Source organism: Microchirus variegatus (genome assembly GCF_963457635.1).
Source record: "Microchirus variegatus genome assembly, chromosome: 2".
NCBI classification, from domain to species: Eukaryota; Metazoa; Chordata; class Actinopteri; order Pleuronectiformes; family Soleidae; genus Microchirus; species Microchirus variegatus.
In genome coordinates, this window is record NC_139803.1 from 43,395,945 (window position 1) to 43,411,998 (window position 16,054).

Genomic DNA, 16,054 nt, shown 5'->3' on the forward strand with positions numbered 1-16,054 from the left:
CCGATACTGACTGATACCGACCAATACTGACTGACAGATACCGACCGTTACTGACCAATGCTGATACTAACCAATACGATCAATACTGACAATATGACTGATACTGACCGATACCCACCGTTACTGACCAATACGACCAATACTGACAATACGACCGATACCTACCAATACTGACACTGACTGATACCGACAGATACAGATACGGATACGACCAATACTGACAATACCACTGATACAGACATTGACTGTTGCTGATGCCAACCAACACCGACAATACTGCCTGATACCGACTGATACTGCCCGATACAGATACTGACCGATACCCACCGTTACTGACCAATGTCGATACTAACCAATACGACCAATACTGACAATATGACTGATACTGACCAATACCGACCAATACCGATACTGACATTACTGATGCTGACAATACCGATACAGACGGATGCCCATATTGACCGATACCGACCAATACCGATATTGACCGGTGTCCATACTGACCGATACCGATTCCAGTCCCTATTTATGTTACAGGTAAAGTAGCATATGTAGTAGGCAGATTTTTTGTATTTGGATGATGAAAATGACCGTCACACGGATTCTAGCACTAACTTGTGGATGTTGAAATCATAATTTGGCTCCAGGAGATCACAGATGCATTGTGGGATTTCCACGTAGGCCTTTAAAATCCTTGAAAATCTGTGACTTTGTCGAGATTTGTTGAATTTGCAACATGAGTGACAGGTAAATATGTGAAAGTGTGACGATAATGTAGCGATCAAACGATCGACTCCCGTCAGTCAAGGGAATGAACTCTGGGAATAAAGTGTGTGTTTCATGGGTTTATTGAAGTCACTGTTAGACTGACAACTTCACGGCCGGTCAGGCCAGGTGTAGAGGAAAAGGGCAGACGTCGTAGTGACGAGAGTACGGAAAAGGTCAAGAAAAGATCGGGAGAGGCAAAGCAGCCAAGGTGAAGGTAAGGTTTTTAACCCTTGCCTACCCTTTTTTGAATTGAAATTGCAAGAACGTCCTGGAAGTGTTTATTAAACCATATAGAAACCCCATTTCAACCGTAAAATTTAAAAATACTCGTAATTTTCCACCTTTCAAAACCCCTAAACTTGTTTTCTTGGTGACGGTAAATCATCGATGCGTCGACACCGCGCGCTGAATTCTTAATGCTCTGCAAAATAGAAAAATCAGCCGAGCAGAATGGAACCATATGTTTGTTTTTGGTTTTTTTTTCCTTCTATAACGCACAGAAAACTTAAATAACTGCTGCTTTTAATTAAAGTCTGTGGACCGGTCCAAAATGTCCATACTGGACATTTTACCGCTGTAAAACTCTCTGGACTGTTATTAGTGTGCATGAGCCGTAGAGTTCAGCTCAGCGTGGACGTGGAAACTGGGCCGACAGTCCTGGCTGCTGGGCTGTCTGCAGCTGTGATGTACGACGACGGGGCAAAGATTCCGTCAGTACTGTGTTGTTTTGTTTCATTTAAAGACGGCAGAAGAGACTAAAAAAATGCTCGGAGCTTTTGCTCAAAAACAAGTTCACCATGTGCTACAAAAAGGTCCTTTTGCTGCCGAGTCAAGCCTGGTATTTACAAGGCGAGGAATAAGCTACGTAGAGGAAGTCTTGGAAAGAACTTCACTCGACGGGAACAGTGGACTGATGTGAGACGTCAGTGCGAGGACAGAAGATGTTCTTGGAAGACGCTTGGTCTTCAAGAGCTTCTTGAAGATAGTAGTGTATCATCTGTAGTGGTTTCACAGCACAGGTTGGGAGGCCCGTTGGGAGGCTTGTTGGGACGCCTGTTGGGACGCCTGTTGGGACGCCTGTTGGGACGCCTGTTGGGACGCCTGTTGGGACGCCTGTTGGGAGATCAGTTTTGGGAGACCCGTTTTGGGAGACCCGTTGGGAGACCGGTTTTGGGAGACCCGTTGGGATACTGGTTTTGGGAGACCCGTTTTGGGAGACCCATTTTGGGAGACCTGTTGGAAGGCCCGTTTCGGGACGCATGTTTTGGGATGCCTGTTGGGAAAACCGTTTTGGCAGGCCTGTTGGGACGCCCATTTTGGGAGACCCGTTTTGGGAGATCCGTTTTGGGAGATCCGTTTTGGGAGGCCCCTTTCGGGAGGCCCCTTTCGGGAGGCCCCTTTCGGGAGGCCCCTTTCGGGAGGCCCCTTTTGGGAGGCTCCTTTTGGTAGACCTGTTGGGAGGCTCCTTTTGGGAGACCAGTTTTGGGAGACCAGTTTTGGGAGACCCGTTTTGGGAGACCCGTTTTGGGAGACCCGTTTTGGGAGACCCGTTTTGGGAGACCCGTTTTGGGAGACCCGTTTTGGGAGACCCGTTGGGACGCCTGTTGGGACGCCTGTTGGGACGCCTGTTTTGGGAGGCCCCTTTTGGAGGCCCCTTTTGGGAGGCCCCTTTTGGGAGGCCCCTTTTGGGAGGCCCCTTTTGGGAGGCCCCTTTTGGGAGGCCCCTTTTGGGAGACCTGTTGGAAGGCCTGTTGGGAGGCTCCTTTTGGGAGACCTGTTAGAATGCCTGTTGGGACCAGAGCCAGCTGGGTAGCCTGTCGAGTTAGGTAAGGCCTGATTTTTCTTATATTGAATAGTGCAAAGCCAAATGACAACTGGTCATCAATCATGACACCCAAGTTTCTTGCCATCTTGGCAGGGGCTAGCAACATAGCAACATAAAGAGACATTATGTATTGTTGCCGGCCTTCTACCTGGTGAGCGGGTATTTCTTCCCGACGTCGGCGTGCGGGTCTTGCTGGCGAATGGCTCGGATGGCAGTGGGCGCCGTAAACATGGAGGAGGCGCCGTGCTCCGACAGCACACGGAAGAACGCTCCGGGGTCTGGAGTCCCCACGGGTTTACCCTGTAAACACAGAGCGAGGGAGGGGGGGGGGGGGGTTAGCTTGTTCATGTTTACGCCCGTGGATGCAGGTTAAATAAATCATGATTTACACACACACATACCTACTGTTACATCACTGTTTCACTTTAACTGTGAACCATAACCCATGAATATTCAAGATTCAAGGGCTGCTTAAAATATGGAGAGGCACACACTGCTGCTGGTGTGTGTTTTCACTCACACACACACAAACACACAAAAACACAGTGGCTCAATAGAAGCGTCGTCTGTCTCTGGAATAACAGATACAGACAGACAAAAGACGCCCGCAGGCGAAAAACCTCCAGCAGCAGATTCGCCCGAGCTCCTTCCATTCAACTCGCTTGTCCTTACAGCAGGAAGACAAGGGCAGAAGGGAGAGAGCGAGCGTAAACAGAGTGAACAGCAGCAAGTGTTTTTCTGGCTCTGGGTAAACATTTGAAGACACAAACTACACGCAGCGTCGCGTCTGAAGTGAATCGCACAACATGTTGTGCGATTTCAAACAGATAAACAAGACAAACAAGGTGAAGAATGGCGGGGATTTCTTTTTGCTCGTAAACGACTGTCCTTCATCGTACAATGACGAATTCTATTAGAGGTCGACCAATCGGGGTTTTTCTATCGCAGATAATAGATACCGATTTCATTTTACTTTTTTCCCTCCATCTAAAAATATATGTCACTCTATAATGACAACAAATACGGCAAAATTCAAAATGGCCGACTTCCTGTTGCGTTGAGGCCACGGTTACGGTCGACTTTTTTGTCGGTCTTGGTCTGTAACATCTTCCCACCAAGTTTCGGAAAATTCGGTGGAACTGGAATGTTTGCCGAATTGATAAAATAACACGTGGTGCAGATTGCGCTAATCGACTGCTATTGCTAACAACGAAGAGGAGTTTGTGTCATTCACTGTTCTGACGTGAACTGAACGCAGATATATTCCTTGCGCCATTTTTTGGAGCAACGCCACCACCCGCATTCACTCTCGAGGCTGTTAGCATAGCCGTTGAATGTTTGTAGCTAAGCTTAGCTTTATGACGTGGGATAGCACCATATTTTTATATCCGATTAATTTCCCCGACCAATATGGGTTTTTCTATGGCTGATAATAGATGCCGATTTCTTTTTTTGGGCCCATGCATTTGGACATTTTTCTTCTTTTCCCTCCATCTAAAAATATATATCACTTTATAATGACAACAAATATGGCAAAATTCAAAATGGCCGACTTCCTGTCGAGTTGAGGCCATGGTTATGGTCGACTTTTTTGTTCGTCTTGGTCTGAAACATCTTCCTACCAAGTTTCAGAAAATTCGGTGGAACTGAAATGTTTGCCGAATTGATAAAATACCACGTAGTGTAGATCGCGCTAATTGACGTGACTGCTATTGCTAACAACGAGGATGCGTTTGCATCATTCCCAGTTCTGTCGTTAACTGAAAGCAGATATATTCCTTGCGCCATTTTTTGGAGCAACGCCATCACGCAAAAAATACACACTCTCGCAGCTGTTAGCGTAGCCGTTAAATGTTTGTAGCTAAGCTTAGCTTTATGACGTGGGACGGCACCATATTTTTTATTTAATCATTCCGATTAACTAAGGCACAAAATATGAGCAACCGGCTTACACTGTCACTGATATTCTTAGCGTTGTTATTGTTTTCTTCATCCGATAAAATGCTAATATGGCCATTTAGCACACGCGTTGGGGTTCGCCCAAACTTGAACGCAATCAATATATAAACACGTGAAAGGGAAGTTGTTAAAAACCCTAATTTTTATGACTGTCTACAGTTGTTCTTATTCAAAATATGCAGTCTGTGGGACTACGCATGTAATTTAATCCACTTTATACGAGATTTCAGTGAATCCCACTCGACATTTTTTACACCGTACATGCTCAACTTCCATGAAATCAAGGATCTGTGCAGATTAAAATGTCTTCCACACACACACAGCTGCAGTCTGTCTCATGAGGACTGGAGTTAAACATGGACAAAGGGTCAAACGGGTCCCCACATCCTGAACCCAGTCCCAGTCCACATAGAACTGGAGCCACTGACCAAATATGGACGTATTTGACTCGCACACAATATTCAACCTGACATTAAAAAGCATGCTCTTGCGAGGTTGTACAAAAACGAAAAGAGCTTTACTGCATATTGCTGCTTGCTTTTTTTTTATAAATTATTATTATTTAATGCTGCTCCAGTGCCTTTTTCCCCCCCCCGCCCGAGATACTTAATCTTGCTGACAGGAACGTACCTCATAGAGAATTGTGCTGTTGCCATGGAGCAGAGGAGCGTAGCAGATGTACGAGTGGCCGACGACCCAGCCCAGGTCGGACGCTGCCCACCAAACCTGAAAAAAAAAAAAACGGAAAAAAATAACTTAAACTCGGACAGAAAACACTCAATTGTTTACGACTGTTGTGTACGAGTTTAGTACTTTTGCGCGCTTGCCTTGTCCTTTTTCGAGTTTTGCAACCTGGTCAGAACACGGGATTTCTCCGGGTTCTCGTTCAAGTCACTGATAGCTAGCTTACAAAGCGCTTCATTGGTCTGCTCCCACCTACTTAAACGCTCTCCTAAAGGCTTATGTTATCCCTCTAATGACCTTCTGAGCGCTACCAGAACACTTGTCTATCTTCAAGAAGCTCTTGAAGACCGAGCTCTCCGATTAGCATCTTCTGTCCTAGCACTCGCGCTAACCCTCTCCACCCTGCACGATCTCCTTCCGATCTCGAGAACCACTTGTGCACTCTCACCCTCGGTAAGTAAATGTTGTGTTTTTGACTTACGTCTCCAGGACTGAGCCCATAAATATTTGACATGGTCCAATTCAGCATCACAGCATAGCCGGCGGTGTCTCGCACGATACCCTGAAGAGACGAGACAAGGGGGAAAAACACTGAATACGTCATATAGCAATTATAGCTAGCGCCTTTTTAAACGAGTAAACGAAGCCGTATAGGCATTTTCAAACACGTGATTAGCGTGCAAGCTAGCACTGTTGAATCTATGCGTTTTTAGTAAACAACGCATTAGCGGGGACGTAGCCAAACGCCTACCTTTGGCGCTCCGGTTGTGCCGGAGGTGTAGATGACGTAGAGCGGATGGTTTGAGGGAACGGGAACGCAGTCGTGCGGCTGAGCGGTGGCCATTTCCTCGTCCCAGTCGAGACTCAACTCGGGGTTCAATGACACTTTCTCCTAAAAAGACACAATAACACAATTAAAATAAAACTACTTTAAAGAAGGAAAAACGGCTCCAGGTTTTAATGAACAAAGTTATCTTTATTGCTCCTGGAGGGGATTTGTTTGTATTCGCTCATTAGGTGACTCCTCATTACAGGAGGCAACAACTACCCTATACTTCACACAAAACCTCCGTCTGTGTGGAGATCATCTCTGTTGATTCTCTGAAGACGAGTCGGAGTAAAAACTGGTCGCGGATCTCACAAACACTCTTTTATGTTGGGAGGATGTGTTTGAAAATCCATGAAATATAAAGCAACAAAGTGAAGCAGCAAAACGATCCGAGTTATCGGAGTTTATTGATAATTTGTGGATTTTATACATGTATACGCTGATGATGCAATGTTGTTTCACTATGATGTACAATTCTACGCTGATGATACAACACAGTTTTACTATGACGCACAAATATACGCTCATAATGCAACACCATTACTATGAGGTAAAAAATATACGCTGGTAATGCAACGTCATTTTACTATGATGTACAAATATACGCCGATGATGCAACGCTGTTTTACTATGAGGTACAAATATACGCTGATGATGCAACGCCGTTTTACTATGATGTACAAATATACGCCGATGATGCAACGCTGTTTTACTATGATGTACAAATAAACGCTGATGATGCAACACTGTTCTACTATGATGTACAAATATACGCCGATGATGCAACGCTGTTTTGCTATGATGTACAAATAAACGCTGATGATGCAACACTGTTTTACTATGATGTACAAATATACACTGATGCAACACTGTTTTACTATGATGTACAAATATACACTGATGAAGTGCTGTTTTACTATGAGGTACAAATATACACTGATGATGCAAGGCTGTTTCACTATGAGGTACAAATATACGCTGATGATGCAGCACTGTTTTACTATGACGTACAACTATACGCCGATGATGCAACGCTGTTTTACTATGAGGTACAAATATACGCTGATGATGCAATGCTGTTTTACTATGAAGTACAACTATACGCCGATGATGCAACGCTGTTTTACAAAAAGGTACAAATATACACTGATGATGAAACACTGTTTTACTATGATGTACAAATATACGCTGATGATGCAAGGCTGTTTTACTATGACGTACAAATATACGCTGATGATGCAACGCTGTTTTACTATGAGGTACAAATATACGCTGATGATGCAACGCTGTTTTACTATGAAGTACAAATATACGCTGATGATGCAACGCTGTATTACTATCATGTACGCTGATGAAAAAACACGTTTTACTATGAGGTACAAATATACGGTGATGATACAATGCAGTTTTACCATGACGTACAAATATATGCTGATAATGCAACACTATTACTATGAGGTACAAATATACGCTGATAATGCAACACCGTTACTATGAGGTACAAATATACGCTGGTAATGCAACACTATCACTATGAGGTACAAATATACGCTGATGATACAACGTTGTTTGACTATGATGTACAAATACCCTGATGACAAAACGCTGTTTCACTATGAGGTACAAATATACACTGATAATGCAACACCGTCACTATGAGGTACAAATATACGCTGATGATGCATCACTGTTTTACTATGACATACAAATAATCGCTGATAATAAAACACTGTTTTACTATGATGTACAACTATACGCTGATGATACAAAAATTTTGCAATAACCGTTAAATCAAACGAAATCAAATGAGTCCTCATTAAAAACTAGCACTAAAAAGTCACAAAAACTTCTGACATAACGTATAAAGTAAGCGCTTCATGAATCAATGGATAATCAATTTAAAGAATTTTGTTTGCTCAGACCTTTTTTTAAAAGATCTACACCAGAGCTGCCCGACGACATTTTCAGACATAAATCAGTTTGTCGTTAATTAATAACGAACGTGTCGCGGCTTCTCTGGTCTCGCAGCAAACCCCGGACGCATTATTCACTCCGTCTCGTCCGCTTTAAATACCGGTTCATCATTTCATCATTTGATGTAGAGGCAGGATTTATAATTCGATCACAGCACATCATACATATTTGGCCAATTGGCCGATTAAACGCGCTCTCGTTGCTCAAAAACTGCAACCCTTCTCTTCCTGGGGGAAATCATTTTCTCTTCCCCAGGAGCAGCTTCTTCACGGTAACTGAAGCAAAATCAGCTTTATATTTGGCAGCTAAAAACTCAAACGCACTTACATGGTGTCTCACACACACACACACACACACACACACAGACTGCACTTCTTACCATGTTAGGCCTGTTGTAGATGAGGACCTTGGAGGGTCTGTGAGAGCTCAGTTCCAGGGCTCTCTCCACCAGAGGGATGTACTCCACTCTTCTGCCCGGCTCGATGCCAAACGACGACGTGACCATCAGCTTGGGCTGGGAAAACACAAAAAGAGCGAGAAGTGAGAACGCGACGGTGTCGGAAATGTCAACGACTCTCGGCGCAGTTTGTTTTTTTTAGTGACACGAGTAAAAGTCTCATTTCATATTATTTCCATAGCAAATAAAAGGCTTACCACCCACCAATATGGGGCCCCCGGGCCAAAACTGACACGCTAAGGGGTTAAATTTGGCCGACAAATGATCCGAAAGGTTGAGCTTCAGGTAAATATTCTGTAAAAGTTATTTATCAAAGTGTTTTCATAATCTGTGACTCCTAACGTGTGCATATATACGTGTATACGCTGACGATGCAACACTGTTTTACTTTGACGTACAAATATACGCCGATGATGCAACACTGTTTTACTATGACGTTACTTTTAATGTAAAGCACTTTGTACTACATTTTTATATGCATGAAAGGTGCAGGATATAAATAAAGTTAATTTGAATTCGAAATATACGCTGATGATGTAACACTGTTTTACTATGAGGTACAAATATACTCCGATGATGTAACGCTGTTTTACTATGACGTACAAATAAACGCCGTTTTAATATGACGTACAAATACACGCTGTTTAACTATGACGTACAAATATACGCAGATGATGCAACACTGTTTTAATATGACATGCAACTGTACGCCGATGATGCAACACTGTTTTACTATCACGTACAAATACACGCTGTTTTACTATGACGTACAAATATACGCCGATGATGTAACGCCGTTTTACTATCACGTACAAATACACGCTGTGTAACTATGACGTAAAACATACGCCAATGATGCAACGCTGTTTTACTATCACGTACAAATACACACCGATGATGCAACGCTGTTTTACTATGACGTACAAACATACGCCAATGATGCAACGCTGTTTTACTATCACGTACAAATATACGCCGATGATGCAACGCTGTTTTACTATGACGTACAAATATACACTGATGATGCAAAGCTGTCTAACTATGACGTACAAATATACGCTGATGATGCAACACTGTTTTAATATGACGTACAAATATACACTGATAACGCAACAGCATTTTACTATGAGGTACACATTTACGCTGATGGTGCAACGCTGTTTTACTATGACGTACAAATACACGCTGTGTTACTATGACGTAAAATATACGGCGATGGTGCAACGCTGTTTTACTATGACGTACAAATATACGCCGATGATGTAACGCTGTTTTACTATGACTTACAAATACACGCTGTGTTACTATGACGTAAAATATACGCCGATGATGCAACGCTGTTTTACTATGACGTACAAATATACGCTGACGATGCAACGCTGTTTTAATATGACGTACAAATACACGCCGATGATGCAACGCTGTTTTACTATCACGTACAAATACACGCAGATGATGCAACGCTGTTTTACTATCACGTACAAATACACGCCGATGATGCAACGCTGTTTTACTATGCCGTACAAATATACGCTGACGATGCAACGCTGTTTTAATATGACGTACAAATACACGCCGATGATGCAACGCTGTTTTACTATGACGTACAAATACACGCCGATGATGCAACGCTGTTTTACTATCACGTACAAATACACGCTGTGTTACTATGACGTAAAATATACGCCGATGATGCAACTCTGTTTTACTATGACGTACAAATATACGCTGTGTTACTATGACGTACAAATACACGCTGATGATGCAACGCTGTTTTACTATGACGTACAAATATACGCTGTTACTATGACGTAAAATATACACCGATGATGCAACGCTGTTTTACTATGACGTACTAATACACGCCGATGACAACACTATATGACGAACAAATGTACACGATTGATGCAACGCTGTTTTACTACGACGTACAAATATATCAGCTCATCAGTTTCCTCAGGCAACTCGTACTGTATGTATATATATATTTCTATGCATAGTAATATCTGCATTCCTTCAGATTTACTGTGTACTTGAATAGAAAAACACTTAACACAAGTACTTGGCATTAAAAACCTTCGCCGATAAAAATGTCAAGTTGGTCTCTTTATCCTGCTGCTGCCCCTGCTTATGAAAAACATCTCTGCACATATGTCAGTGGCATCATCATCATCATCATCATCATCATCATCATCGTGTGCGGTTGTGAAAAGGAGGAGGAGGAGGAGGAGGAGGAGGAGGAGGAGGCGAGCCAAGTGCTTTCCACCGCGAGTGACTCATCACCGAGCTCAACAAAACAAAGAAGCCTCAGGCGCCGCTTGCTCTCGGTGCCGTGGCTAATTTGCAGGATGAATGGCGTACATTACGAGCGGCGCGAGAGAATTTGAATTGGAAAAAAATTAAAAATTAAAATTGACGAGTAATAGCGGCACAAAGCGAATGTGTTAAGTGACCATGATACTAAAGAGCGACAGTGTGCGCTGATAAAAAAAAAAAAGATCATATAACGATGTCGTTAGCGCTTTAATCTGCAGCGTTTAACGTTACGTTTTCCCCCCAACCTTGGCGTGATCGATGCGGACCGAGAGCTCTTTGGAGGCGAAGCCGCCGAAGATGAGGCTGTGGGGGGCGCCGATCCGAGCGCAGGCCAGCATGGTGAACATGGCCTGGGGCACCATGGGCATGTAGATGACCACCAGGTCTCCTGTGCGCACGCCATTCTTCACCAAGACGCCCGCTAATCTGGAAACCTGGATTAAAAAAAAACATGCATGCAATTTATTTCACGAATCTTTTTTTAAGACTTTTACTGTGCACGTTTTGTCCAGAATTAGATTTGTGTAAAAAAAATAATAATAATAATTTTTAATCATTCAAAAACATTGTATCTTATTGTTTGAAAATACACTTGTTCTTTGTTGGCAGGTGGGCCTGCCTGTTGATTGGCTACTGAGTTTGAGTGGCAAAGAACAAATGAGGGAGCGCAAACAACAAGTGAGGGAGCACAAAAAAATGAGGAAGTGCAAAAAAGTGAGGGAGCGCAAAAAACAAACCAGGGAGCGCAAAAAAAGTGAGGGAGCACAAACAAGTGTTTTAAACAATAAAATACAATATTTTTTAAATGATTAAATCAATATTTTTTAATATTTTAGTCTTCTTAAAAAGTGTTGTTTAAAAATATTGACACAAATCTAATCCCATAGTTGTCAGGGTTATATGCTGTATAACCCAATATTAAAGGGATAGTTGATGGTTTTTGAAGTGTGGTGGTGTTTTTCTTCATTTTAAATTGTGAACACACTTATTTGAACATGCTGTAAATCTTAAATAACTCCCAGATATTGGAAGTTATTCTGGAAAAATCGACATTTTTGAGGCTTCAGTATAAAAGCGTCTAGTCTACGATATCATACTGTAAGAATGTGTTTGCAGCCTTTTCTCTCCCTGAATAAAATATTTTTCTCTCGAGAAACTCTGACATTTATTTCCAAACTCCCCTGCCCACTCACTCACTCACTCACTCACTCTCCCACACCAAAGCCCATAGAGAAACTCGGGGATTTTACATAACAGCACGCAGGAGTTGGTGATTCACTGCAGCCTCCACCAGTTCATTAAAATGTCTTTTCTTATGATTTTTGGTGTTTCAAATCTCACATTTTAATTCACTTACGTGGCCCAAGAACTGCGTTAGAGTCCGGCTCCCAGGCTGCTTCATGGAACCAGTCGTGCGTTAGCATATGTCAATATTAACCACTTTTTTAAACACAAATCCCTTTAAATTAGGTGTCTTTTTACTTCCGACTAAAAGTGGTGCAATAACGCAGCTCATTTAGTGGGCATTTCAATTAGAGAACATGCCACGGAGGCCTGATTGAAGCGCAGAGGCTGCCAGAAAGTCAATGAAGTTAATTATTTCCCCGTGTTCTCCGTGCTAATCCTGGAGATCCACTTTAACCCAGCGGTCCCGGTTAATGACCTTTTTTTATAACCTCACTCGCTCACCTGTTCCTGGAGCTCCCTGAACGTGATGACCTGCTTGGTTCCCGTCACCGGGCTGTCGTAGACGATGGCGGCCTGCTCGCCGCGTCCGCTCTCGACGTGGCGGTCCACGGCGTTGTAGCACACGTTCAACTTGCCGCCGACAAACCTAACACACAAAAACACACAAACACAACCTTTTTAAATGTCTGCATATGAAGTGGGACGCGGGAAAGATTTGGGAGAGCGAGGACTCGACGGAACGCAATTCCCGGCGAGGACGAGCGCGCAGACGCCTCCATCAGCGAGTTAATCAATGCTCTTGATAAGGTGACTGCGGGGAACAGATAGTGTCTGATCTCTGCTGTTCTGGAAGATGTAGAGACGGCGATGCCACAGTCAGGTTATCTCTGACTTTGCTTTATTGACTGTGTGTGTGTCTGCGTGTGTGTAGCTGGCGAGGACATGAAAGCGTAGATGAAACACGACAACACAGAGAGTTAGAGACTGAAGACTCACAAACAACCGACTTCAACAGTAAGAACAATATCAGTCCGCGTAAGTCTTTACAGGAAAACCAAGAAAACACAACAACATTAAGAAAATGCTTATGTTGAGAAAGTGCTAAAACATTAAAAAAAGCGCGACAACGTTAAGAAAGCGCGACATCGTTAAGAAAGAGCTAAAACATTAAGAAAGCGCGACAAGGCTAAGGAAGCGCAACAAGGTTAAGGAAGTGTGACAATGTTAAAAAGAGCTAAAACATTAAGAAAAAGCTCAAACGTTAAGAGCTAAAACGTTAAGAAAGAGCTAAAACGTTAAGAGCTAAAACATTAAGAGCTAAAACGTTAAGAGCTAAAACGTTAAGAAAGAGCTAAAACGTTAAGAGCTAAAACATTAAGAGCTAAAACGTTAAGAGCTAAAACGTTAAGAATGCCCGACAACGTTAAGAAAGCGCGACAAAGTTAAGAAAGCGCGACAACGTTAAGAAAGCGCGACAACGTTAAGAAAGAGCTAACACGTTAAGAAAGAGCTAAAACACTAAGAAAGCGCGACAAGGCTAAGGAAGCGCAACAAGGTTAAGGAAGTGTGACAATGTTAAAAAGAGCTAAAACATTAAGAAAAAGCTAAAATGTTAAGAAAGAGCTAAAACGTTAAGAGCTAAAACGTTAAGAAAGAGCTAAAACGTTAAGAGCTAAAACGTTAAGAGCTAAAACGTTAAGAAAGAGCTAAAACGTTAAGAGCTAAAACGTTAAGAGCTAAAACGTTAAGAGCTAAAACGTTAAGAAAGAGCTAAAACGTTAAGAGCTAAAACGTTAAGAGCTAAAACGTTAAGAATGCCCGACAACGTTAAGAAAGCGCGACAAAGTTAAGAAAGCACGACAACGTTAAGAAAGCGCGACAACGTTAAGAAAGAGCTAACACGTTAAGAAAGAGCTAACACGTTACGAAGGAGCTAAAACGTTAAGAAAGAGCTAAAACGTTAAGAAAGAGCTAAAACGTTACAAATGAGCTAAAACTTTAAGAAAACGCTAAAACGTTAAAAACAGTGACTTCATGAGAGCTGAATCACAGCAAGAACAGTATCAGTCCTCGTATGTCTTTACAGGAATACCAAGAAAACTTAACTGCATAAAGAAAACGCTACAACATTAAGACAGCGCTAACATTAAGAAAATGCTAAATAACGCTAAGAAAGCGCAACAACGTTAAGAAAGCGCGACAACGTTAAGAAAATGTGACAACGTTAGGGAGCGTGACAATGTTAAGAAAGCGCGACAACGTTAAGATAGAGCTAAAACGTTAAGAAAGACCTAAAACGTTAAGAAAGAGCTAAAACGTTAAGAAAGAGCTAAAACATTAAGAAAGAGCTAAAACATTAAGAAAGCGTGACAACTTTAAGAAAGCGTTAACATCAAGGAAACGCTACAACATTAATATAGAGATATATATATATTTCGCACATGAGATGTATTATTCGTTAATATCGCAACCATTGAGCACAAACTGTCACATCAATGTAATCATTGAGCCAAAATGGCTGTCGATTTCGTCTGTTTTAATGTTTTTTTCTTAATATAGTGGGGGAAAAAACACAGAATATTCACATATGAGAAGCAAAACAAACAAATCATTCAAACTAATTAAATCAATTCACAAAATCATCTAACAATCAACCAACAACAAGCAGACTTTACTTTAATTATTTTCTTCATTCAACAACAACGACCTCAAACTAAAAACTACCACAGGTTAATCAGCAATCTCAACACACACCTGTGCTCAAATCTGTGTAAAATGGCCTCTAAAACAGAAACTGTTTCTATACTAAAAGAGTATTGTGTTCAACTGGGGGTTATAATAATTTTTTTTTTAAAAGCGTTGCTAAAATAATTTAAGATTATGTCCATCAATCAATTAACAAACGACAAACAAACAATTAAATAAACCTCTTCAGTAAAAACAGCCTAAAAACAAACTTCTCTCTCATAAATTAAGGACAAAACAGAGCCAATTATTTTACAAACGAACACAATCTACCTTTAAACGTGTAAAATATGTGTATCATAGTAAAACAAATACGAACGTAACGTGCTAACAATGTTTGGTTTGCTAGTACTTGCTAGCAGGCTTCTTGAGGGGAAGCGGGGAATTCTGGGAAATGTAGTCATTCGTTTAAGAAAAAGTTTCAACTCTCAGATTCAGATTGTTTGTTTCAGTGCAACGCGACAAACATGAGTTGCTGTTGCTAGAGTTGCTAATGTTGCTGCTAAAGTCGCTAATGTCGCTGCGGCTAAAGTTGCTAATGTCGCTGCGGCTGAAGTTGCTAATGTCGCTGCGGCTAAAGTTGCTACAGCTGCGGCTAAAGTTGCTAATGTCGCTGCGGCTAAAGTTGCTACAGCTGCGGCTAAAGTTGCTAAAGTTGCTATTGTACTCATTGTAACTTACCATTCGGGGAAAACCGGGTCCTCCGCGCGTAAAGTTTGCGTCCACGGCTCGAACCAGTGAATATCTTGACCCACTTCGCTCCAGAACTGCTCGGGTTTGTCTCTCGCCGACGCGAAGGCTCGGTCGTACGCGGTCGAGTCGGACGCGTAGTGTCTGACGACACGCGTGGGTCCACGCTGCTGTTGTTGTTGTTGTTGTTGTTGTTGTTGTGAGGTTGCTGAAAGGCTGCACACTTTCCTCCGACCGCACCGCAGTGTGGTCAAGACGCAGCCGCTCGCACGCAACAGCTGCCTCGCGTGGAAGTGCATCTCTGCGGCTAATGATGCGCGTGATTTTCTCACTTTCTTGCACACTTTTTATTGTCTTTTCTGCAGCCTCCTCCTCCTCCTCCTCCTCCTCCTCCTCCTCCTCCTCCTCCTCCTCCTCTTCCTCCTCCTCCTCCTCCTTTAGGGTTACTTATCATGGAGTGAACTTTGACCTGGATACAGTTGACGCATACACATTCCTGACGTGTGAAACATTCACTTGTCACCAAACTGAGTCAGTGTTATTGATTTTGTTTGAACGCCAGGGGAGTACGGTGGCCCTGGAGGGACAAACATTAAACATTAAGAAAATGCGAAAACAT

At 42.4% G+C, this 16,054-nt stretch overlaps 1 protein-coding gene across 2 annotated transcripts in view; it reads right to left on the reverse strand.

Moving 5' to 3' along the window:
- The window catches only part of acss3 (acyl-CoA synthetase short chain family member 3), a 48,401-nt gene extending 32,651 nt beyond the window's left edge, over positions 1-15,750 (reverse strand). Inside the window, exons 1-8 of one of the 2 annotated variants that reach the window (XM_083910636.1) lie at positions 15,427-15,750; positions 12,502-12,646; positions 11,058-11,246; positions 8,419-8,553; positions 5,988-6,128; positions 5,718-5,798; positions 5,183-5,278; positions 2,742-2,893 (exon numbers count right to left, since the gene is read on the reverse strand). In XM_083910636.1, the coding sequence (XP_083766762.1) occupies positions 2,742-2,893; positions 5,183-5,278; positions 5,718-5,798; positions 5,988-6,128; positions 8,419-8,553; positions 11,058-11,246; positions 12,502-12,646; positions 15,427-15,734 (1,247 nt within the window). In that variant the 5' untranslated portion in view covers positions 15,735-15,750. Of the gene's footprint in view, positions 1-2,741; positions 2,894-5,182; positions 5,279-5,717; positions 5,799-5,987; positions 6,129-8,418; positions 8,554-11,043; positions 11,247-12,501; positions 12,647-15,426 lie in introns of both variants that reach the window. The other variant, XM_083910637.1, reaches the window with a different exon arrangement.
- Between the last annotated feature and the right edge of the window lie 304 nt (positions 15,751-16,054).